Source organism: Mytilus californianus, unplaced genomic scaffold (assembly GCF_021869535.1).
Source record: "Mytilus californianus isolate M0D057914Y unplaced genomic scaffold, xbMytCali1.0.p SCAF_6, whole genome shotgun sequence".
NCBI classification, from domain to species: domain Eukaryota; kingdom Metazoa; phylum Mollusca; class Bivalvia; order Mytilida; family Mytilidae; genus Mytilus; species Mytilus californianus.
The window spans coordinates 8303597-8330808 of NW_026262712.1; the positions used below are offsets into that span (position 1 = coordinate 8303597).

A 27212-nucleotide genomic window follows, 5' to 3' on the forward strand; every position below is an offset into this window, starting at 1 on the left:
AGTTTCAAACAAGTATAAAATTGAGCATGGAAATGGGGAATATGTCAAAGAGACAACAACCCGACCAAAGAGCACTCAACAGCCGAAGGCTGTCCATTTGACAAACTTTAAACTGGAAAGTAAGTCGTCTGAAAAATTATTCAATAGTTTCAATGCAAAGTAAGACAACTTTTGTCCTATCAATAAAATATTAATATCTCGTTGGAATGAAATAGATTTCTAACACTTAATATCATTTCAAATGGCTAGTTTATGTAATTGACAAAAGAAAATTGATAATACCTCATGTAATCAATGAAAGATGCCGATTTTAAAATGATTTAGTTTCAGGTGTTTTAAATGCCATCAGTTAGGATATATGTTGATAGGTTGCTATGGCAACTGCATTCACGTAAGTATAGGGTTGACAAATCGATACGATTGTTCAATAATTAAATGGAAGCAAATGATGTCTTTGGATTATCCTGTTTAAGTGCCATATTAACACGCAGTTTAATGGTGAATACAAAAGGAATTGAAATTTAAAAGGTAAATATGTTTTACGGTACTTGAAGATGCACGTGAAGGATAATTTACATATGTGTGTACATACATCCTCCTGGTTCAAACAAATGACCACACAATATTACAATTGTATATTCTTTGTTAAGTAATGACTGAAAAGTATAATTTTCTATTCACTCTAACGTTTTGTCGATTTTTATTTTCTCGGACCATTTGGTTTTGCTTTTAAAATCAACGTGTTGGTCGCTTTCGGCATTTCTTAATTGGTTAATTTATAATTCTGACGTTATATTTTCTTCTTGTCTTCTGATTTTATTTAAATATGACGTCAAGGTTAATTTAACGACAACCATGCATGCAGGTGACTGAAAGAAAAAACATTTGTTTGCAGATCATTGACAGAGAACGGCTAATAATTCCACCACTGAATCTATTGTGATTCAATTACGATATTGTTTTAATTTAATACACTCGGCAAGCCTTTCGTTTAAAGAAAATTGAAAATATAACTGTAGGAATCTCGTACCTGAGGTTTTTGGAATCTATTTTATTATATAGGCCGTTAGTTTTCTTGTTTGAATTGTTTTACATATGTCTATCGGGGCCTTATGTAACTTGCTATTGGGTATGGGTTTTGCTCATTGTTGAGGGCCGTACGGTGACTTACAGTTGCTTACCTTCTACGTCATTTGGTCTTTGGTGGAGACTTCATACCACATCTTCTTATTTTTATATAACCTCATTTTTAAAAGAAATATATAACTGTCTGGAGACATCGTATCTGATGTTTAAGAATCTGATATTATACTATACAAATTGAACAGTAGTAAAAAAACATTATTATTTTTACCTTTGGATAAGATACAGAAGAAATCTTATAAGACCATTGCAATATAGTCGATAATGAAAAATAAAATATTATAAGAACTGAAATTACAATCAAACAACCGGAAAAAAAAGAATCAATTACATTAATTTCAATTGATTTTTGTAATTGCCTTTAAAGGGGCATTAGCTGTCAAGTCATGTTCACTGATTTGACTCAAATTCTCATATTTTATCTATAACATACTCAAACGTATATCCAAATTACAAAGTCTGAAATAAACAATTAATGATGCATGGACTCAATAGTATGTATCAGCATTTCGTGTGTATTTTAGTCTAGATGCCTACTAATTAACCACCGAGATGACCTACGAACACTGCCGACGGTCAAACAACCTGATGTTAACATGAATATGAATATAAATAGATAGCGAGCACGTGTAATTGGAATTTTCTAGGTCTGTTTGATTTCATATTCTAAGTTAAAAGATATGTAAATCATCGTTTTTACCTGTATAAGAATGATTTTTTGTGGATAGAATCAGTCAAATAAATGGTTCACCCTTGTTTCACTTTCAATGTTGGCATTTTTTCCCTTTTAATAGGTCATGCGTAACCCATCTCCAGCTAAGGGGTTGAATTGAAGATCCCATGAATACGGATTCAATGAGATTGAATTTTTGACTTGCAAGTCAATAATAGATCAGCGAGGTTTTTGAGCTGATTTTGACAATTTTGAACCAAACTGACTGCTTAAAACGAAATAGTATTTCTAAATTCCGTTTTTATAAATACTTGAAATAACAAGAATCGTATTCTAATTTTTGTTTAAATCGTAGCTAATATCCCTGTAAATAATAATAATTTTATTCGCAAATTACACCCATATTGTTCAAGCTCAAAACACAAAATATAACACAATATCAAGACAACAGTAAAGAATTACAAGCAATAAATGATGCATGTACATGTAACATCCATGTACATAATTTATATGAAATATCAACCCTCGTCATACATGACCATTGATTTTTTTGACATTATTTCTTTCTACTAATTATCATAAGGGTGTTTGTTGCCTTAACAGCTTTTGTATTTTATCCTCTTTCAGATCTAAGTATAACTTTTACATACATAACTCTATTTACCCACAACTAATTAACTTATGAATTCCATAATACGCCTCTGAAACAAAGTGGCAAAATTGTACGCAACAACTTCATTGTATATAAACCGCCATAATATAGAATTGAGAATGGAAACGGGGAATGTGTCAACATTATATAATAACCCTTTTCTCATATTTGATTTATTTATCCGTGAAAACACAAGAAGGGTCTAAAACTCGACATTTGTATGTTAGTGTTATCGTTTAAATTGTTTTACATTTGTAATTTCGAGGCCATTTATAGCTTACTATGCAGTATGAGTTTGCCCAAGGCTGTACCTATAGTTGCTAACTTCTACGTCATTTGGTCTCTGGCGTAGAGTTGTCTCACTAGCAAGCGTCCCACATCTGCTTATTTTTATATTAAACGGGGAAATTAAACTAGACCTTTTGATTTTAATGAAATCCACAAAGGCGTAACCCGCTGAATACGAAATAGAATGCTTTAAAAACTAATAATATGTTATTGCATGGTCAAATAGTTGTCCTTATCCAAAAAAAACCAACCCATAAGGTTGACTGGGTGTATAGATGTATGTTCTTCCGTCCTGCAGAAGAGGGGTTTCGTTATGATGTGCTAGATGCATAAACACGCGGCAATTTACAGTCCGAATTTGGAAATTTAATCCAGTTACGCTGGTAAGAAAAAGGCACGGTTTCTATGCGTTAAGAACTTTCCACCAACCCTTCGAGCGATTGGTAAGTGGCCTCTCGCAAGTGAAATGTTTTTCCCTGTCCAAACTGTCCTTTCCAGTTAGAGATTTAATTCTCCGACCTTCATCCTGAATGCGCCACTTAGCGGATTATACATTTTAGATTTATTTTCCTGAATATGCATGAAATATTTGCTACTGGACGTAGGACAAACGATCAATCAATCCGACAAACCCTTTTTCCAGTATCAGTTCGAAAGTTTCGATCAGAATATATCAATATATTTTTTTTTATTTCAAAAAAAGGAAGATGTGGGACAAACTACGTACATTGATCGTTTCCGTTCCGGACCTTTTTTTCTTTACTCCGTCAATTAGTGTAGAGTAGTATGCAGATCGGAGCTGGAACTGCCGGGGAGTTTGGATGTGGGATATACGTGGATAAGATAGCAACACAAAGACAAAAACAAACAATAGACGTATAGAGGGCAACAGACAATCTTCGACAATAAACAATAGGCGTATAGAGGGTAGCAGACAATCTTCCAATCTTCGACAAAAACAATAGACGTATAGAGGGCAACAGACAGTCTTCGACAATACACAATAGGCGTATAGAGGGCAACAGACAATCTTCCGATTTTCGACAATAAACAATACACGTATAGAAGGCAACAGTCAATCTTCGACAATAAACAATAGACGTATAGAGGGCAACAGTCAATCTTCGACAATAAACAATAGTCGTATAGAGGGCAACAGTCAATCTTCGATAATAAACAATAGACGTATACAGGGCAACAGACAATCTTCGACAATAAACAATAGACGTATAGAGGGCAACAGCCGGACAATCTTCGACAATAAACAATAGACGTATAGAGGGCAACAGACAATCCTCGACAATAAACAATAGACGTATAGAGGGCAACAGCCGGACAATCTTCGACAAAAAACAATAGACGTATAGAGGGCAACAGACAATCTTCGACAATAAACAAATGTAGATTTAGTATGTCAAGCTTTAAACGTCCCGACTTTATTAAAGTTGTAAATAAATAAAACACCAACTATGAAACACCAAAATTTTCCAACTAACGAAATACGTTAAAGTATGACACAAAACGTCCCCTGACGAGATTCCCGTTCGGCAACAGGCAAGTGATTATGTGTCTGGCTTAAACAAGTTTGTAAATTTGTTTTATGGCTGAAATATTTGCCACTTAACGTTGAACAAGCAATAAATTTAACAACGTCTGGTTCATCAAATAGGTCAGAGCCGGTTTCAATACATACATAATTAAAGAAATATAGTCATATGATTAAAATAATGAACATAATGTTTAAAACTGCTCTTTTTTTAAGTAAAAAACTTTGAATGCGTCTTGCATTTATCTTGATGTATACCATAAAAGTGAACAAAGAAATTAGGCCTGAAATACTAATGCCTTTAACAAAATATTTTACATGTTTACAATAATATAGGTCAGTAAACATGGTAAACTATCTTTAAACATTTTGCAAATGTAATTTAGCCTGTCATATTGTAAAGTTTGTTTTAAACGTGTGCAGACAATCTATAGGAATTTTAAACATTGAGGCTGAAAGACCGATTCCTTACATTACAACAAGGCTTGATATGGGTTTAACAATATGGTCACCTGGTACTCATCCATGAAGGATCAGTTTTCATTTTGCTGTGCGGGTTGTATAAATACCCATTCACGTTCGTTCGGAAAGTTGACCTGACATGCGTTGCCTCGTGTAGGGAGAATGCCACGTTCTCCGCACGTTTAGAAATCATTGTAACAACTATGCGAGGGACCAACAGTTGGTCTGTTCAAGGATTTGTATAGTTAGAATTTTTTTGCCCGTTCCCAGCATACCCTATTTTTCCATGGCAGTCTAAATATTTCGTCCCTATCAAGGTCCTTCCAATTTTCAAGACATATAATAGAAAAACAAAAGATATGGGGTACCCATCCATGACACAAAATCAGTACATGCACAGCAAAAACACACAATAAGCAAGGGAACAGCGATTTTATTGTCCTCAATATACAATATTTATGACGGGGTGGGGAATTAAAACAACCATTAATCAATTGTACGAAAATATTTAAATATTTATACTTGTTTGCCAATTAAAAAAAAATTGCATGAATGTGTCATTCAACAGCCAAAAAATTCAAACATCATTTTAGAAAACGACAATTTGTTTACCCCGACATTCAGTCAAGTGGCCAGTGCATTTTGAAAACAGGGCATTATTAACGTCCCTGAGTTTGTCATATAATCAAAATGTAGGGGGAAGCTCCAAGGAGACACTTTCAGCCAAAATAATTCAGTTATTACGACTATAAAAAAATCATCTTTCAGATTTGAAATGATCTCGACCATTTAAAATCTCGATTACGTCCTTTTTTTCCCTTTTTATGTACAATTTTATTTGAATATATCTGGATTTGTTTTAGACACAAACATAGTTCTAGCCCAATCATAGATCTTGTCTGCTTATATCTTTTCTTCAAAATTTTTGAAAATCTGTTGAACTGATTTTGACCGCGGTAAAAAAAAATGCGATTATACGGCGTTAAATACTAATTAATCAATCAATAAACATCATCAAATTAGTTATCAACAAGGTACTGAACACAGGATATGAAAATTCAATTTTTTTTTTTCAATTTCAGGGACCAAATAATGACTCATATATATAATAACTTATACTTTCATATAATAAATATTACATTAATGACGTCATTTAAAACATATAGAATTTAATTTCCCTTTCCATTTTAAGTCTTTCTGAACATATTACTTAAACCTCGTACTGACAACACAAATAATATTAATTTGTTTCGAGTCTTATAGTTTAATTTGCTGTAATATCGATCAAATTGATTAGAAAATTCACTGTTTAAACATTTTTTTTGTTTACCAATCGAAAGCAAATTTAATTAATGGTGTCAATAAGTTAAACACCACTTAATCATTGCTGTGTTTTATTATTTATATATTTGCTGGGTTGTATTAAGGTTGGTTTTTTTTTCATTAGGTCCCTATACCCATGACAGAGAATGTGTCAATAGGGTTATGCTGGATTCATAGATACTCAGTCACGTCCCATGGGAAGGTCCGTTCAATCCGATACCTCGTGTTAAGGGGCACCCAACACTTTCATTAAAATAGATTTGGCTCGTTTAAACTTTCATAATTTTTTGACACAAATAATTATTTTGACCTGTTGACAAAAATATGAAAATTTCAAAAAATTTGAACCACACATTTTACAGGAATAATTTCATTGGATATATAGCAGTTTGACAAACACTAATTTTAATCCTTGAGAAGCTTTATTTTTCTTCACTAATAATATGTGATTAAAACGTTCATCTGATTTTTAAAGAGTCAACTCCTTTAGGTGTTCTGTACCCCCTTAAGAGATTGCTTTGAAAGGTCCGTTGCAATCTATCGACAGTTATAATTATGCATGAACTACTTGCCAAAGGACGTTTATAATATTCATATTTCTTGGGTTTTTTTTAATCTGTATATCATATTTGTTTTTCATTCATTATTTTGAACATAAATCAGGCCGTTAGTTGTCTCGTTTGAATTGTTTTACATTTGTCATTTTGGGGCCTTTTACAGCTGACTATGCGGTATGAGTTTTACTCATTGTTGATGGCCGTACGGTGACCAATAGGTGTTAATTTCTGTGTCAATTGGTCTCTTGTGGAGAGTTGTCTCATTGGCAATCATACATGTACTACATCTTCTTGTTTTTATATGTAGAGTTCTGAGTAGAAACGCAGTTTGTTTTTATCAAAAAGTGACCAAGTTTCTGGTGGTCTTCTTGGAGTTATTTTAAATAATTTTCTAGTATACGGATATTTCGACCTTGTCATATGACAAAGACACTGATATAATTAATATACGTCGTTCTGGGATATTAATACTCGATTATCACGTACCTTTGCGCCTCAACGGTTTACTGTTGAGTCAAGTTTTCCTTCTTATATATATTTGCAAAGCCTAGAAATTTGATGAATCGTTATTTTTCATCGTCCTTAGTAATCATAAGTTATTGGACACTGGACTTTATTTCCATGTCAAAATGATTTTTACCGTTAGAACTTATGTTGTGCTCCGACACTATTGTCTCAGGTTAGTGGAGGTTTAAGACCTCACAAACATGTTAAACCCCGCAACATTCTTTATGTGCCTGTCCCCAGTCGAGAGCTTGTATTTCCGTGATTGTCGTTTTATCTTTCATAAGTTTGTTACGCTTATTGTTTTGTCGTAAATTAGGCCGAGAAAATCATGCACACGGAGGAGGGCTTCATCTAGCATACCACATCAACTTTTTGTATTTTCAAGCTAACACTCAATTAATCTTCTGTTAATGGTACCATGTTACATTAACTGTAAAGATTTCCCCCATTTAGTTAAACAGTCATTGCAACTTTGGTATATTCACTGAAATGATTGATTGGTTGATTGGTGTTTAACGCCACTTTCAACACTATTGTGCTATTTCGTGGCGGTCAGTTTTCATTGGTGGGGAAGCCGAGTGCCCGGAGAGAAACACCGACCTTCGGTAGGAAAACTAACAATTCTAGTCAATTAAAATTGAAGTCGAGTGCACCTGCCCCGTGTGGGATTCGAACTCACAACCTCGGTGTTGACTGGCTAGTGATCCAGTAGTTGGACTACCCTTGGACCACTCGGCCACCGAGGCCCCCTCACTGAAATTATGGTATAATCTATTCATGTTAAAATTCATTGAAACGTTTATATAAACTATGCATATTAGCGTTCTTTGGAACGTTTCATAATCTATTCATATTAGATTTTATCGAAACGTTTAAATTACCTATTTGTATTAACATTCAACGTTTAAAAATACCATTGAAATATATCTATTTAGATCAGACTGATTGATTGTACTTTATCCCATTAGTTTTTACAGTCAGTTCTGTTTGTGTTCCACTGGCAGGTATAGCTAACCAAATTCATCTTCTAATGAGTAGGTAGAAGCTCTGTGAATAATTTACCAAAAACAAAACTTATTAAAGTTTAGAAAAAGATCGATTGACGAACAGTACAACCACGTGTTTGTCTGGAATCAATGAACTTCCGGTTGTGTTGCCAGTGTATACTGTATTATTATATATTGTTTCCCTTTCTTGCAGCCGAGTACTTACTGGTAAATGAACATCGACGAAAATCAATGACACACCAAACTGTTCCCTTATGTTGTTGTTACTTCTATCAACATTAGTTATTTTTGGTAAGTAACTTTTATCAACATGATTTTAATTATTTTTGGTAAATATTCGTTTTAAAATATCTATTGAAAAGGGGGGTGTGAGTCTAAGTTGTCTACAGGTGTGAATATGAGGTCATGTCAACCTGTGATTACTTCTGTATTTGACCTGGGCATTTTTTTTTTTTTTGCCTTACAATGAGCAACAGCAAATATTTTTGCCACAAATAAACAACGATAAGATGAGTCAACTACATGTATCTCCATGCGTGACACTGTTGATAAATTTTAAATATGTGTACAAATGATTTTTTGTTGTCAAATGTGATATCTTGTGCATCGACCTAATCATTAAATTTAATAAATTTATATCAAATAACTTTTGGGGTTTTTGTTTTACTTTTTTTAAATTTGGGGATATAAAGAAATCTTATAAAACCTCATTTTTACGTTAGAATACAGCAAACCAAAAAGTTCAAAAGCAATTCTCACTATATCCCACTACCAAGTTGGAAAGTCGATGAAACCAGGTAGACTTTAAGAAATGATAACTACTTTCCCTACAAATATGATGTTTCTCAGTTTTCCCTGCTGTTGAGTAAAATGTTCATAAAATATACAAATGTTTGCCAAATTCCAAAATTAACGGACTTGTTTAATTTGTTTTCGTTCTGAATATGCATGCAATATCTTTCATTTGTCATTTATCTAAACACCAGTCACTCATCTTTTTATTTCGTAACTGTAGAGGTTATTGGAAGAACTTTTATTTTGATTATTTTACAATGTATTTAGCCAGTTACTGAAAATTGATTTATTGATTGATTGATTTATGTTTAACGCTACTTTCACCACTATTGTACTATTTCGTGGCGGTAAGTTTTTATTGGTGGTTCAAGCAGGACTGCCTGGAGAAAACCACCGACCTTCGGTAGGAAAACTGACAATCGTAGTCAATTAAGATTGGAGTCGAGTGGTGCGCACCTGCCACGTGCGGGATTTGAACTCACAACCTCAGCGTTGACAGGCCATTGATACAGTAGTTCGACTACCTTTTTCTTTTTTCCCCGACTACTTAGACCACTCGGCCACCGAGGCCCCCTGAAAATTGATACAAACGCATAATTTAACTGAATTCGACATCATCCAAGGTAATATACAGACAGATGAAAATAAATGATTGTTTCTCTAACGAGAACATCGTATCAGTGATCAATATTATTTAATATTATTTGTAAAACCCTATTTGAATTCAAAGTGAAAACTCGCGTGATTTGAAAGCATTCTAGCGTATTTAAACGTGATCGTATTAGAAATCATTTGATGTTATAAGGTTATACTGATCATTTACCTGTTACTTAATATGCAATAGCTTATGTTATGAACCTGGCTATTGTTCAAATCAATAATGTCTTCGTTTCAACAATATTAGCGCCAATAGATTGGACACAATTGATACAATTATTAATAAGATAAACGCCAATAACGTCACATCAAAAGCACATATTCAAGTGTTAGATTTAGATCCAAAAGTTTTTAGAAAATATGATAAATATTCGAGGTATTGGGAAATATAAAACCAAAGTTGCCTAAATGATAATCAAATTAATTAATTGAAATTGTTTAACTCTCAGATCCAAAAGTTTGAAAAGTTCTAATATATATTTTACATGCATACATTGCGTTAAAAAAATTCACTGGAAAGAGAAGGGGTATATTTTTGGCACCTTGAATTCGAAAATTAAAATACAATATTTTACATGGTTTTATCAACCAAAATCCCTGAGATGTTAAAAAGACTTAAGTTTTTTCAGATTTCAGTATCAATTTTATTTTATTTTGCCCTTCATTTTTGGTTTATTATGGAAAGAAGTCTTACTTTTAAAACTTTTACTTTTTACTTTTACAAAACTGTAAAAAAAAGTTTTAATTTATACTAGTGTGTCATTTATGTTTAGATATTAGTCAATGCCTTAATCAAACAGATAGTTGGCTGCAAGATGTCGTACACAAATATTTTCATTTGAATTGAAACATCTTTTGGGGCAAGGTCGTGGCTCTTTTATAATTTTTCCAAACAGTGTGTGTACAATATTCATTATAGGTCAATATTCAATTCCAACACGTTTATGGGATCAATTTAATATCACAACCGACATTTTTGCACTAAAGTTTCCAAATTATATAATTCCATTCACTTATCGACTTTTATAAGATAATTGTGGAAGGATGACAGAATACACTATTTTTGCAATTGCAGAGGCCTGATAATGGCTCCTAACATACTCCCTCCTATATTATCTGATTGAAGGTTGAGGCCTCGGATATACGTTCCCAGAGAGATATTAAATGATGATGATGATGATGTTGGATGGCTGTTTAACGGCCTATGTATATTCAGAACGAGAACATGTTAATGTAATGTGAATATTAATCCTGCTTTGTACTAGAAGGATTTTTAACGTGCAAGTTCACAAGGTAACAGTCCGCAGGAAGACAGGTCACCTTACCCGGACACATTTTTCTGACTCCGAGCCGACCAGTCTTTACTCTTATTCCTTAATGCCGCGTGCTTAGCGGAGAGGCAGTAAATGCCAATTTTGAAGTCATTGTTTTGACCCGGCCTGGGTTCGAACCCACTACCTTCCCATTCGAGACGAACACGCTACCTCGAGACCTCCGAGGCGGTGATATATTAGATAAGTTCTATTGTCGGTAATGAAATGATATATGTTGCACGTTAAAAACGAGCTCAACAGGACATAACATATATTCTGTTCTTCTTCGCTATGCTCATACGAACATAAAAATTGTCTTAATGATAAGTAAATAAAACAAAAGGTAATGTGGAATGAGAATCGCACTGATCAGTTTAATGATAAATCATGAAAATTCTTTAAAGCTTGGTCTCCAAAGCTCCGAATAAATGGTAGGAATTCTAAAATAGAAAAAAATGTTCAATCTAAAAAGAAATAATTCTATTGAATAACTCATCATTCGTGCAAAATAAACGGGTCAATTCTGATCAGTGAATTTTTTCTCGAACAAAGACAGGCGCAAAATCGAAAAATATTCAGCATTATTTTATGGAAAAGTTTCCAATACGTAACTTTAAAGATCAATCAACGGTTTTATCTTTTACTTTTAATTGAGTAAAGAATTTTTAATCAATTATGTATAATGTTGATATTTAACCTAAATATAAATCACCAGTTTACCATTTTAAAACAATCAATAAGTCATATTTATAACATTAGCACATACTAACAACTTCTCGTCCAATCAAATTGCTTGAAGTTGCCTTCAAATGTTCATAGTACATACCTTTTCCATGTACTAAGTAACTACGCATGAATGACCACAAGGGTAATATTTCATTGTATCGTAATCAAGCTTTTAAAACAAAAATTGCCGCTGTCTATTTTGAATAAAATGTTGTGTCCCAAATTATATTCATTAGTTTATAATTAGTGTTCACATTGATTTTTAAATATCCTGCTATTAAATTTTTGGATCTAAAAAATGTTATTGACAATTGCAAGTTTCTTTCATTTAAATAAAGAGTAACAAATATGGTACCTAATACCTTTATGAGAATACAACGCTAACTTAAAATTGTGGTAATTTATCATCCATGCAATTACTTTGTACACAAAAAAGTGTGTACTTTGAAACCTTGTGAAGGGAAATTAAGGTAACTTGATGATTTCTTTTGAACTTTCTTAAGGAAATTGCTCTATTTCGTCATAAACTGATTGATTGTTGGTTACTAAATATCCAGTGGCAAATATTTCATGCATGTTCGAACGATGTCATGAACATAAATGTTTTCAAAACATGAATTGAAAAACCGTGATAATTTCTGAAGGGAATGTGCCACCTATATACATGTATGTATATACATATTCCGATAAATCTTTTATTTTTTTCTTTAAAATATAAAAAATCACAAAACCTATAATCTTTGATCTATTGGTAGTTTCCTTTTAATGCATATCCGCTAGACTATCTATGGGGACATGCTGTCTATATGTTTCAAATTTATTATATAGCTTTAGGTTTACTGTGAAATTGAAAAATGTTTTCAAAGCTATTTCAGTTGATATTTTATTGTGTGTCTTTCTATGTTGTGATGTTGCACTATTGTTTCAGAAAAAGGGTGAAGGTTTGGTACTATTAAAACTTTTAAACCCGCTGCATTTGTTTGCACCTGTCCTAAGTCAGGAATCTGATGTTCAGTAGTTGTCGTTTGTTGATGTGGTTCATAAGTGTTTCTCGTTTTTTATATAGATTAGACCGTTGGTTTTCCCGTTTGAATGGTTTTACACTAGTATTTTTGGGGGCCCTTTATAGCTTACTGTTCGGTGTGAGCCAAGGCTCCGTGTTGAAGACCGTACTTTGACCTATAATGGTTTACTTTTATAAATTTTGAATTGGATGGAGAGTTGTCTCATTGGCACTCATACCACATCTTCGTATATCTATGTAAAGCTTTCACTGTAATTAAATAATTGCCTGATTTTGGATAATTTATTTTGTCATCTTACCACGTAAAGAAGTACCCTTCCGGAGCACCTGAGATCAACCCCTGGTTTTTGACGGGGTTTGTGTTTCTCAGTCTTTAGTTTTCTATGTTGTTTTTTGTCTTCTATTGTTTGTCTGTTGATCTTTTTCCTTTTTAGCCATGTCGTTGTCAGTTTATTTTCGACTTATGAGTTAGAATGCACCTTTGTTATCTTCGCCTCTCTTTTAAGGTGACCTATAGTTGTTAATTTCTGTGTCATTTGGTCTCTTGTGCTCTTGTGAAGAGTTGTCTCATTGGCAATCATACCACATCTTCTTATTTTTATACATGTAGTAAAACACCACTTTATATCAATATACATACCTACACCAGCAGCTACCATCTTTTCATTCTGGAGTCAAGGGCCTTTTGAAATCACATATTTTACTATGATACTAGTGAGTAAATTTTTACTTAAAACTTAGTGAATGAAATCCGTTTTACAAACACCTGTGATACAAGTAGTCAGCCATGAACGATCAATAGACCAATTAAAAGATTACTTGAGTTGTAAATATGTGCTAAATTTGATACTAGTAGTCTATGAAAATGTATATACTATGAAATTAAGAGCTCGGTCTAAATTTCATAGTATATGCCTTTTTATAGACTAACCGATACTTTTACACCAAATGTCAATCATTCCCGTTACCAATAACGGAACTATTATGTTACACGAGTTGTGATTGAATGGAAAACGCACAGAAACAGTGATTGAAGTATATATAAACGGTGATTGAAGTATATATAAACGGTGATTCAAGTATATATACAACTTTGAGTACTGTTACTCTCAGATCTGTACTTAGTGTCTTTTTGTTGTTTGGATGTACAAGTACCCGTCCACGTCCACTTGTATTTGTAGCATTTGTATTTTTATCCATCTAATGAGTTAAGCCTCTTTCAACTGATTTTTATAGTTCGTTCTTATGTTGTACTGTTACACCACTGTCCCAGGTTAGGGGGAGGGTTGGGATCCCGCTAACATGTTTAACCCCGCCACATTCTGTGTGTATGTGCCTGTCCCAAGTCAGGAGCCTGTAATTCAGTGGTTGTCGTTTGTTTATGTGTTACATATTTGTTTTTCGTTCATTTTTTGTACATAAATTAGGCCGTTGGTTTTCTCGTTTGAATTGTTTTACAATGTCATTTCGGGGCCTTTTATAGCTGACTGTGCGGTATGGGCTTTGCTCATTGTTGAAGGCCGTACGGTGACCTATAGTTGTTAATTTCTGTGTCATTTGGTCTCTTGTGGAGAGTTGTCTCATTGGCAATCATACCACATCTTCTTTTTTATATTAAGATGTCTGTGTCGAGTTTGCGGAGACCTCTTAAAGTAAAATAGTCGCCACAAAAATATAGAATTTCCTTCATTTAAAGCAATCTTAACATATTGGAAAAAGGTTTTCCTCGTTAGAAATAAAATCATAAATATTCATCTTAACATTTTCCCCTAATATTCCAGTTCCTGATACTATTGATGCGCAGTGCTCATCGTTATCAACCCTATCAGCCAATACATATGAAAAAGTCATAGAGAAATCAAAAGAAAGGTAAGCTATATGTTCATGCCCCAGCCGTCACCGGAGGGGGCATTTAGTGTTACCCTTGTCCGTCCGTACGTCCTACGACCCAAAATTGGTTTCCGTTCTTTAACTTAAGTTTGCCTCAACCAAACGATATGAAACTTATACACAATGATTATTACTACAAAATACAGATCAAGTTCAAAAACAAAAAAAGTGAATGGTGGAGTTCACTTAAAATTATTATTTCGAAAAGCGTCCTAACGGAACCGGAAACACGACCATTAGCTTTTAGGGATGTTCGCTACTCTTGTTTTTGACTTGTTATCATATATTCAGAATCCGCTAGTTTTATCCATGTAGTGCCAATAAACATTTTGAAAAAGCTTGTTATTTTGAAACAGATGAGCGAACATCTTTAATTAATTCTATCTAACTCAACATTTTAATTGTCATCAAACAACAAACATAAAATCAAATAAGCATATGATTATAGTACGCATTTTAATTACATGTACATATATGTATTTTATTTAAAACAAAATGAATATAAAAATTGTCCGGCTTCTATTTCGCCTGAGCAGATATACTAAGTTACAGTAATGTTAATCATGTTTGGAGGACGATGTCGTCTATGACAGTAGAAAATCAATGTATTTGTATGGTGAATTGATAAATTGACAACGCCATGGTATAAACCAAAAGACGACGAAAAGGCATACAAGATTACAAAACAGTATAGTAAACTGAATACTGAGCAACACGAACACAGCCAAAAACTGGGGGTGATCTCAGGTGCTCCGGAAGGGTAAGCAGATCTGGCTCTACTAGTCATGTAGTGGCACCAGACGTGTTGCTCGTGGTAAATGTAAATTCGGTGATGAGTCTCATTCAGTGATGTCAAAAACTAGGAAAAGAGGACGGAATATTGTGTCATGACAGTTGGACCACATCCGTGGTCATCTGTCATACTGATGTCTCATAATTTTGAAAGAAATTATTTCGCATCTGTTTAAATTTAGTACATTGATTGTTATGATTTTTATAATTATCCTTGTTCTTTAATCATGACACATGTATACAGGGGTATCGATTTTCCCTCTAATCAGGCTTATTCTAAATCAAGCTCTCTCTAACCTTTTGTCATGATTATTGACATGTAATTGAATAGCTTTCAAACTGTGCATGCATTACATGACTGTGTTTTGTTTCATATTTGAATTTTTCAGTAATTTAGACTGTCATTGGACAATTGAATCTCCGGACCATGTTGAAATAAACGTCACAAAGTGGTCATTGGCACAGACATGCGCAGAAGACAGCCTTCAGATTTATGATGGTACTTTTGTTTATATCTTATTAAAATATTAATCAAAACGAAGATTGAAAATGGGTTAAAAACACTAAAACAGCACGTACTGTTTAGGAAATAATTATCCGAATAGAAATAACTACCTTTTTTTACGAAAAAGGGAGTTCGTATGCTAACTCCGCCCAAAGCATTAAAAACTTGAAACGTAAATGAGTTTCGTGTTATAAAAGACTCATTAATCTAGCTAATTCTGTACGACATATAAAGAAGAAGAACTTATGTCGTATTTGAAAAAGTATATAAAGTATATACATACAAAATATGAAGAAAACGTCGTTGAGACTACTATCAATCAACACAAATTATCGCAACACTTTAAAATGTCACTGGGCCATGTGATCTTCGGTGGTTATATGATTGATTGGTTGTTTTTATGTACATTAAAGGGGGTCTCATTGGGGGGGGGGGGGGGGGGGGGGGGGGGGGTTCTGATCCCGGATCCCGCTTACTGTTTTGTCAGATTCCCGTATCCCGCTTATACTATGTACGTAAGCAATTCTCATTTTTTTGTAATTTCCCGTGTCCCGCCAGACTTCATTTCCCATTTTCACGGCACAATAATTTGACTTTCACGTGTCACGCTTACAAAAAATCGGCAATCCCGGGTCACGCTTAGACCCCAATGAGACCCACATTAAAGGTATACAAGAGTGTTAGAAATATAGTCCAATATAAAGGACCGGAAATCAACAAACAAATGTGTATTAATAGACTATTTTCATATTACCGACTTTTGACTCCGGATTATATAATTTGTCGACTGGTTACCTTGGACATCATGGTACCAAGTCTGGTAAGAGCAAGCTAAAGAAGTAAAACCAAGCTTTCAATCGGTACAATTTTGGGGAAAAATTACCTGGTTAATATTTTTTTTTCACTACAAAATCATCGGAAAACAGTAAACTTTCCCCTCAAATAACACCGATTATATGTTTGATTTTACTTATTTTGGGTGCTCTTACTTGACCGAGTACCATGATATCCAAGGTAACCAGTCGACAAATTATATAATCCGGAGTCAAAAGTCGGTAATATGAAAATAGTCTATTCAAGGAGAATGATACGGGTTATCCAACAGTGGGACAGCAATCGAACAACACAAAACAACAAAAAAAGATATTTTGATGTAAACGTGCGGTCTTCGACAACAGGGACGAGTATTAATAAAAGACGATGCGTGGTACACTTTAATGAGACAGCAACCCAGGGACATAAATAACCAAAAAACTTAGGCAGCGTAAAGTCGAACGTGTACATCTGTCTATACCACAAGTCAAGCTCAAAATTGCCAACATTGTTTTATCTTGCGAATAAATTAATCAACAAATCAGACCATGAACGATTTTATAAACAATGTATCTTTTTTGGTCTGGTGTTGTGTCGAAGCAGAGTTCTTGTTCGATATTGAATTTTGCCTGTCTATATAGCATTGTTGGATAGCTATACTGAACTTAACCAAAAAAGTACGTATTTGCTTTAGCATTTAGTATTATGATGACTGCTGATATTTGAAAAATGATTTTAGGACATAATACCAATGGTCTCTTGCTGGCTCAACTTTGCAGCTATGGCTCAATCAAAATTTTGGTCTCAGGTCGTCGAAAGGCGCATGTGTGGTTCAAAACCGGAAGTACAAGCACCGGAACTGGAATAACACTAACGTACAAATCTTATGGCCAACGTATGTATTATATATATCATAGCTAACTTTCTAATTTGATAGCATTGGAGACTTAATATTTGTCTGTTTATACATATATATTCATGTTATATTCTTGTTTACAGTTAAAATCAATCCTAACTTAACCTTTCTTCAGAGCTGTCAGAATAACCTGTCTAGATCTATTTTAAACTGGTCTAATACAGATTAGTCTAGAGTTGTTCAACTGTCCAAAACTTTTCTAGCCGAAGAACAGCTCTTATCAGAAGTTGTTGCAAAGATGTCGGGAAAACTGTTCTAAAGACTGTTGCCGAATAGTTCTATTGACAGAGAGGTCAGAACTGATCTCTACTTATTTATTGTTAACAGTTTTCGTCCAAAAAATGCACGAAATATTTGCCAGTTGACACTAAGCAAAATATACCGACCAACCAAGCTCAGCGGGCTGTGAACCTTTTGCTGAGGGTTCGACCTTGTGTCTCTAGAATGTATAAATCAGCAATGGATATCTAAGCACACAATATGAAAGTTAAACTCGTTGCCTTGAATAGGGAGAACGTCATGTACCCTGGTGTTCAAACAACCTAGCATCTGACAACCCTTTGCAGTGCTGTATTCAAGAAAAATGTCTTTCTTCTTCGAATATACTTTATTTCTCTTTTGCAAAACAAAATGAAAAAAACGGGTGGTAGCATCACAAGTACTAATCTTCAATTTTTACCTGGAACACTTTTATATTAACAATAAAAATAACCCTTGTGCTAGAAATTCCTTCCAAATAAGCTTGATGATATCAGATTTGGCAGAAAAATTTCGAAATACAAATATATTATAAGAAAACAGGTTTTTAATTAAGCATATCCACATTCTTTTTATGGCCTTGGTATGCAACCCTAATTAAATTGGTGTTATTTTTGGTGGACTTTAACTCAACATTCATGGGTTGTGTTTAATCTTATCTTATTATTAACAAATACTAGATACCAGGATCAAAATTATGTACGCCAGACGCAAAGGTACTCTATTCCTTCTATTATTTTAGATTTACCTTCTTGTAAACCTGGATACGAATGGCCTCAACGACGCTATGTTAAAGCTGACGAAACACATCAAGTTATCACCTCTGAGAATTATCCTAACAACTACCCAAGGTAAGTTTGATTGTTTAAGGATGTTCGCTACTCTGTTTCAAAATAAATTATAAGATAATAATAATAAGCTTTTTTAACGACTGTTCGAAAATGAAAGTATATAAATAAAGGAACTAAAAAAGCAAAAAAAAAGGGTCTGTGTGCTTGTTTTCGAAAAATAGGCCATTGAAAATTTAGAGGGAAATGATTCTCTCTAAAGTTTTTTTAAAATACTTATTAAAATGGCCGCTTTTTTGTTTCAAAAACTGTGGAAAATAACAAGGATTTTATAAGATTTTCAAATATGGCTTTTAAATCTATGTTTAATAAAATTATAAAAAGAAAAGAAGGGTTAAGCAGGCAAATTTTGTAATAGCAATATATGGATAAAATCAGAGGATTCCGAAAATCTGGCAACAATTCAAAATCAAATTTATGGATCCGCCACTGTTAAGTATCATCGGACGCCATTGCTTACATTCCAATAGCGATAAGTCTCAATTCGATCAGTTCAATAAACGAATCTGTCTTACTGATTTTTTTATTAGTGTAACTTGATCTCCCAAATATGTATAAATATTTTCCACTTGGCATGCATCAATCAACAATCAATCAATCATTTAATTTGAAAATCAACAAACATCTTTGGAATACGTCATTCAATATCACGCAATCAACAGTAACTAAATTCATGCCTAATAACGGTACCAAATTTGCTACAGCAGACAAATTTGCAACAATGGTGCTTTTTTCAATTATGCCTGTGACCAACATCTTTAAAAACACAAAACATTAAGCAAACGTTGAACAGCTGAAAAAGCGAACAGGATAAAAAAAAGAAATAAAGCTTAACTCGAATCAGAGCAATATATGAGGGGGATACTTCCATGAATTGAAATTGTTTCTACAATGATATAATGTCAAAGTACAGCCATACCGGGAAAAGGAATCGGAGCTATACATAAGCTAGATTCATTCTTTTATTTAAAACGATTCCTAAAATTTGTCTCAACGTGTGGATCTCTATTGATCTATTACAGAGATGATAAAGAGGAGTGGGTTATTATTAAGCCTAGTTCCTCCACACCTCTGGCTATTGTTGTGACTCACTTTCGTCTATTACAGAAGTGATAAAGAGGAGTGGGTTGTTATTAAGCCTAGTTCCTCCACACCTCTGGCTAGTGTTGTGACTCGCTTTCGTCTATTACAGAGATGATAAAGAGGAGTGGGTTATTATTAAGCCTAGTTCCTCCACACCTCTGGCTATTGTTGTGACTGTCTTTCGTCTATTACAGAAATGATAAAGAGGAGTGGGTTATTATTAAGCCTAGTTCCTCCACACCTCTGGCTATTGTTGTGACTGTCTTTCGTCTATTACAGAAATGATAAAGAGGAGTGGGTTATTATTAAGCCTAGTTCCTCCACACCTCTGGCTATAGTTGTGGAGGATATGGATATAGAAGACACTCATCAATGTGGGTTTGATTACCTCGCTGTATATGACGGTAAGAACTTTTATAAATAAACAAACTTTTTTTCGTGAAATTCAGAAATCGATAAGAGAAAAAGAGTCGGAAGATACAAAATTGACAATCTAACCTCATGATTCAAAGAGAGACCGACAAACCATGCCAAATAACAAAACAAAACGACGAAAAGACATACAAAAGTCCAAAACTAAAGACTTGAGCATCAAAAAGCCAATTAAATGCCGGGATTGATCTTAGGTGCTCTGGAATGGTAAGCACATCCTACTTCAAAGGAAAATAAGAAAATACAAAGGGGTCAGATGTGTAAAACTTAAGTCCATTTCTCAACTCTGATACCTCAAACTTCACAACACTTCAAGGTGAATTCTTTACGGCAGTAGTTCATTGTTGGTATACATGTGTATGTTTTGTCAGTCTTAATGGTAATTAACTAACATTCTCAGATTTTCAAATTTCAAATATCTTTGTTTCCCTTATTATTGACTTGGAATTTAAGGCTTTTGCTTCTTTAGCACTCAATACTTTTTTCGTTGATGTCACCGTGAGGGGGGAGAATGTTATTAGTAATTTGAATTTATAAGTCTTTGTTCATTGACCTTTTACATATTGCCTATAAGCTAGCTCTTTTTGGTCGAAATGGCATTATTATAATTATATACCTCAAATATTGAACTTTTCAGACGGACTTCATTTGAATTTGCTTTTCGTTTTACTTTATTGACTTATTAAATAATCTCGTAAATTGTGTCGTGAAATCATTTAGGATAACTGAGACTTTTCTTTTCATGTTGTTTTTGTTTTTGTCGAATTACTGAATGCCATTCGGTGACCTGTATCTGAGGATATTTATTTTCTCGTCGTTTCGGTTTTTATTTGGAATAGTTGTTTCTCTTATACCAAATCTCCTTCTTATTGTTATCAAGTTTCAGGAGGATATTATTATAATACACTACGTTTGAAAATACAATTGAAAGGTAATTAGTGAATGTTGTCGTTGTACGTTCCTGAATTTGTTCTATAGGATAGATTGTAGAGTTCCAGATTTCCATATTTTTTACAGATATTCGATGGTCTCTTTTGTTTTTTGTGTAAACAGTTAAAATCAATATTTTTTTTTTATTATTTTGCATGTTTAATAATATTTTAGTTACACATTTGTTTTATTACAGGGAAGTGTTCAGACGACAAAGAGAAAGCAAAGTTATGTGACGATAGAAAAGGATCTATGACCTTAACGGGAAACACATATTCCCTGATCAGATTCCATTCTGATACTGCTAGAGTAGGAAAAGGTTTCAAACTTCGTTTCTACTTGGGCACTGTTGAAGGTATGGAATTTTCGTTTTCTGTTTTTGGTTGGTTTCTGCTATTACTGAATTGTCAGTTTTAAGCCGATAATAATTCGTATTGCTTATTTTCAAAGTCAATACACATGTCCGGGCCCCCTTGTTTCCTTGGTTTGAAGAAGTATAGAATTAGCTATCAAAGGTACCAGGATTATAATTTAATACGCCAGACGCGCGTTTCGTCTACATAAGACTCAGTGACGCTCAGATCAAAATAGTTATAAAGCCAAACAATTACAAAGTTGAAGAGCATTGAGGACCCAAAATTCCAAAACGTTGTGCCAAATACGGCTAAGGTAATCTATTCCTGGGATAAGAAAATCCTAAGTTTTTTCGAAAAATTCAAAGTTTTGTAACAGGAAATTTATAAAAATGACCATATAATTGATATTCATGTCAACACCGAAGTGCTGACTACTGGGCTGGTGATACCCTCGGGGACGAAACGTCCACCAGCAGTGACATCGACCCAGTGGTGTAAATAGTTATTAAAGGTACCAGGATTATAATTTAATACGCCAGACGCGCGTTTCGGCTACATAAGACTCATCAGTGACGCTCATATCAAAATAGTTATAAAGCCAATCTGCTATGTCTGCCATCTAACAGTAAAAAGGGAGCGACGGTTTGACTATGTGTGATGAATGAATACGCATCCACTTTGGTTCAAAATAGAGGCTTCAATAACTGATATTTCGTATAAAGATAGAACCAATATCTTTGGAGATGTCCATACGATAAAATTTGCAATTTTAATTTGTTGTCCTTTTCAAACCTTCCCTCATTTTCCGGTGGCAGTACGAATTTTAAGTCCTTCAATTCATTTTACAAAACCTGCCTATTGAGTTAATTGTTATTTAGTTCTTGTAGATGACACTGGAATTAAAATGAGCACATTTAATCAACCAATTATTAATCTTTGTTTCCATTTTTTACGATTTTTAAATATTTTTTTTTAACTTTTTACACCCGTTCCAGTGGAGTTTCAGCCCCTCGGATTCAAGAACCAATGCGTTTGATTATAAGCCTTGTATCTTTTATAGTAATTGGTATTTGTTTCAGCAGCTCTTTTCACAAAAAATCTCATGTTAGAAATTGACCGTAAGTTGTACTGAAATGTTCATAACTTGCGATTTTTTTCTCGCAAGATTTTTTGTGAAAAGGGTCCCTGAATTAGAACATTGCCATACATTTTGTTTTTAACAGATAAAATACATATAATACATACAGATTTTTGGGAAAGTCCATCGACCAGTGCTTTGATATACACGCATTGAACATAGTTTAGCAGTTTTTTACAACACGAAATGGATGAGAAGGAAGAAATTTTACTGAATGAAAAATGTTTTAAAAAAAAGTATTACAATTTCAAAATATTTTAGAAGAAGGGTTTTTGTCATATACCTTTTTTCTGCTACTTGCAACGATGTATTAAAATGCGACCACAACACCAGCGTGTCAAGTACTTAAGCAATAATGTTTTTTTTTCAATACAAAAAAGAGAAGATGTGATATTATGGCCAATGAGACAACTATATCACAGTTAAAATGAAGTGGTAGTAAGCATTTATAGGACACCGTACAATGAGAGAAAAAAAAAACAATCCCGGCTGTAAAAGGCCCCGACATGGAAAATGTGAATTATTTCAAACGATAAAACTAACGGCCTAGCTGATTCATAACAAAACAATTTACGAATGTGAAAGCGTAATAAAGTATATTTTGGAATCATTTGACACAACGGATGCCCTTAGGGGTGTACTATAAAGTAAAATAACAAAAATGTGAAATTATGAAAAATCTAGAATTTTAAAATTGGTATTATAAATCAGAAGAGCATCAGTTAAGGAACAAAATAAGCTAAAAATATTGATAGGTTATGGAACTCCTTTTCAAGATATTTGATTTTTTTTAAATGGCGGAAAAAGGCTGACTCGGACTTTTACCTTACATTTAGCATTGACATTATTTGGTCTCAAATCGTAAGAAAAGAAATCTAGAATCTGCTTAAATTTTGGTAAATGACCTTTTATGAGCTATTGAAGTCTTATATGAAAAGAAAAGTGGGTGTTATAGGGCAAAATATATTACCCTATATCGTAGGAAAAAACCCAAGGAGTCCGAACATTTGACAAAAGTTCCTACATCCTTAATGGAGCAGGAACTACTTTACCTGCTTGAGCGCGTGAGTGCAGCCCCGTTTTTTAAGGGGTTTGTGTTGCTCAATCTTAAGTATTCTAAGTATTGTTTTGTAATTATTGATAGTTTTTATTGCCATGGAGTTGTCTTTTTTTGTTTTTAAATGAGTTTTATTACACTTTGGTATTTTCTCTTTATTTTGGATTAATTTAGAAATACTTTCGTGGATGTCTTAGTCCATAGCAATTACCCTTGCATAGATTTTCTTGTTTGACTGTCAGCAATGTAATAAATAGTCCTACTAAGAAATCGGGCTCTAATATATGACAATAGATGAGAACATTATTTTGCGGTATATGCGTCCGTCCCGTTTAACCTTTAAGATTTATGGTTCTAGGTAATTTGTAGTATCATCAGCTTGAAACTTAGTACACTTGCTCCGCATGAAGTGAACTATTCAACATAATATACCAAATTAGGGGTTTGACCGAGCTCACCGAATATGGAAATGTGAAATGTTTTTGTTTAGAAAATATACATTGAATATTAATTGATTCATTCATTCACTGGTGTTTAGCGCCACTTTCAATACTATTGTACTATTTCGTGGCGGTAAGTTTGTATTAGTGGAAGAAGCCGGAGTGCCCGGAGAGAACCACCGACCTTCGGTAGGAAAACTGACAATCATAGTCAATTAGGATTGGAGTCGAGGGCACCTGCCACATGGGGGGATTCGAACACACAACCTTAGTGTTGACTGGCTAGTGATACAGTAGTTCGACTACTGAGACCAATCGGCACCAAGGCCCCCATTGAATATTAAAATAAGAAGATAAAAAGACGTGGTATGATTGACAATGAAACACCTCTCCAACAGACCAAATGACGACGGTAACAATTATTGGGTTAAGTACATATTTTAATTTCCAAATTTTTCCACATTTCAGAATCAAAAGGGGACTCCAGTGCACTACATGCCATTTTGATTGGATTGATAGCTGCCTGTATTGTTGTCATCTTTTTACTTGCATCAGCGAAATTATACATGCGCTGTTTCAAGAAACCAAAGGTTCGTCCGAATCAAGACAATCTGCGTAACCGGAGAGCGGTGCTTGAGGCTCAAGTCCGAAGAGGTCCACTTGGATCAAGACTAGCTAGAATGATGACTGCACAATCTATTCATTCTGAAATGACTCGATACCTGAGCAATAACACCGAGCACGATAGCCGAGTCTCTACATTTGAGATTTCCACGTCACAGTCGTCAGGAACCGGTTTGGTTTATGAAGATGGAATGTTCCAGCCGCCATCGTATAGTGCTCTTTTCCGCCATTCGGAAGAACCATCAGCACCCCCAGCAGACAATAATGCCCCACCCCCTTATCCGGGTTCCCCAGATATGAAATTTGAAGGTCAGGATCATATTGTGAGTGTTGCTCATGCGTCACCCATTCACGATAACAATAAGGCCGGTGATGGCTTGACAAACGTAGAGACGGTCCCTCCACCACCTTACAATTCTACTAACTAAACCATTCAAATAGATGGGTTTCTCACCATATGTCCATATTTGGAGAATACATATAGATACTATATCATTTAAAACGACTATCAATACGTTTGTTTTGATTCATCGACAAACATTGACCTAGTTCAAAATCCTATCTATGTTCCATAGATGTTACTAATCTTTCGAAAATAATTTCAAAAATCAAAGTGTTATTTTGAGAAATACTTCTACTTAGACCAAAACATTCAGAAAACAATAATGATGGATTTGCTAAATACTGACTTGAATTATAAAATGACTTTGTACATATTTCCGTCCAAAGAATATGTTATTTTTATACTTTAATAGTTGATAGATCAAAGCATGATACACAGAGTTTGAAGATATATTTTGAACTCTAGTAACCATGTAAGATAAGCATAATTCGATTGAACTCTTCGTGTAATGATCTCATAAGAAGTAACGATATTCTCCTGTCCTCATTTTATTGACAGCTGTTCTATCGAGAATCAGATAGATGCTGTCTTTACCATTCATTGAATGTGTTTGATCCATGTTGAATGTCCCAAAACAACAAAATTCTATTCCTTTGATTTTGGCTCTCACATCTGCGCGTAGTGATTTTGTGTCATGAATAATAACCATTTAATACTTCCTGTTTCGTTCAATAGAAAATCTGTCAATTATTTATTCAAAAAACATTTTGCTTTTAGAGACTCTCTAATCGATGAAACGAATCAACTAAAAGTACATCAACAGCTGATTAGTAATGTCAGAGATGAGAAACCTTTCATTGGTATTTTTAAACGCGGTATGTGTACTTTCGATATCAGTCCTATTCAGATAAAGGTCTTTTATCATAAGTGTATATTTGCCATTGAATAGGGGTCAATCGTTGACTCACCATTAGGGCACACTGTTTTTTGTCCTCTGAAAATTTTTTTTTATTTCAAAAGTTTTTTGATTAAAAATTTTCAATACATAACAAGAACTTTAAACCATAAGTACATTTTTCACTGTGCGTTTACCAACGAAATGAAGCAATAAATGAAGGCAAGAAGTGATTTATTTATGAATTAAGATGTTTAATTAAAACTCTTTTTCCATTCATTTTGTATCACGTATTTAAAAAAACAATTGAAAAGCAGAATCACAATTTCAATAATAGAATTTGAATGGAGGATGCAGGTGTCAGATTTCAATATCATAGGGATCAAAGGTCATAGTTAAAGTTAGAGTGCAATGACTTTGGTATATGACACATCCCCAGCCCAAGATTTAACTGCAAGTTTGGTTAATCTAAGTTTAACGGAACAAAAGTTATGAACCGGACACGAATTAAACGAGGATTTACTTTAATAAGGGTCAAAGTCAAGGTCATAGTGACCTGATTATTGTATATGATAAACCCCCAGTCCATGATACATCTACATAATCAAGAATCATCAATTCCAGGTCAATGGTTCAAAAGTTATACACTCGACACGAAGACACGAAGCAGGACGGACGGACGGACAGACAGAGACACGGATAGACGGATATGGTATTTCTTATATACCCTTCAAACTTTGTTTGCAGAGGGGGGAGGTATCAAAAGAAAACGTATGTGTTTCTTTAAACTAACATGACGAACAAAAACTAAAAAACTAAAATGCTATTATGCCTTCATTGTGCCTTCATCATTTTATTTTAATATAGGTACTTGAGAAATGTCCTAATATGTGTAGCCATATAATTTTTGAATGTGAACAAACAAAAGTCATTTATGGCCATGCATTATATTTTTACAAACACAATTAAATCTCTCATTTTGTGCTATAGTTTGTTTTCAACTACTTATTTATTATATTGTTATCTTTTGTAATAACAGACTTGACATGAAAACATGATGAAACAAATCCACTCTCTTTTATGTTGTCCTGTAATAAAATATCCATAAGTTTATATGATATTGGACAGAGTATTTTTGATACTCTGTTATAAATATGATTCTTGTTGTTTTTGTACTCTGTAATATCTTTACGTTTAGTCAATTAAAGGGTAATTTTTA

The 27212-nt window shown here is 33.8% G+C and overlaps 1 protein-coding gene across 1 annotated transcript; it reads left to right on the forward strand.

Annotated features, from left to right (window-relative positions):
- Positions 1-397: 397 nt before the first annotated feature.
- LOC127706901 (cubilin-like) lies at positions 398-27212 on the forward strand. Its single transcript, XM_052211628.1, has 9 exons — positions 398-528; positions 8352-8449; positions 14455-14542; positions 15745-15854; positions 17413-17568; positions 18590-18698; positions 20058-20182; positions 21337-21495; positions 24600-27212. The coding sequence occupies exons 2-9, from the start codon at positions 8413-8415 to the stop codon at positions 25181-25183; spliced, it is 1368 nt and encodes a 455-aa protein (XP_052067588.1). The 5' UTR covers positions 398-528; positions 8352-8412; the 3' UTR covers positions 25184-27212.

What these genes read in the sequence shown, in the direction of transcription:
- LOC127706901 (XM_052211628.1), top strand. Translation starts at nt 8,413, where the DNA reads ATGTTGTTGTTACTTCTATCAACATTAGTTATTTTTG. An exon ending in ATCAACATTAGTTATTTTTG is followed by an intron (nt 8,450 to 14,454) that starts GTAAGTAACTTT and finishes CTAATATTCCAG; the next exon opens with TTCCTGATACTATTGATGCG. An exon ending in TTACCTCGCTGTATATGACG is followed by an intron (nt 20,183 to 21,336) that starts GTAAGAACTTTT and finishes GTTTTATTACAG; the next exon opens with GGAAGTGTTCAGACGACAAA.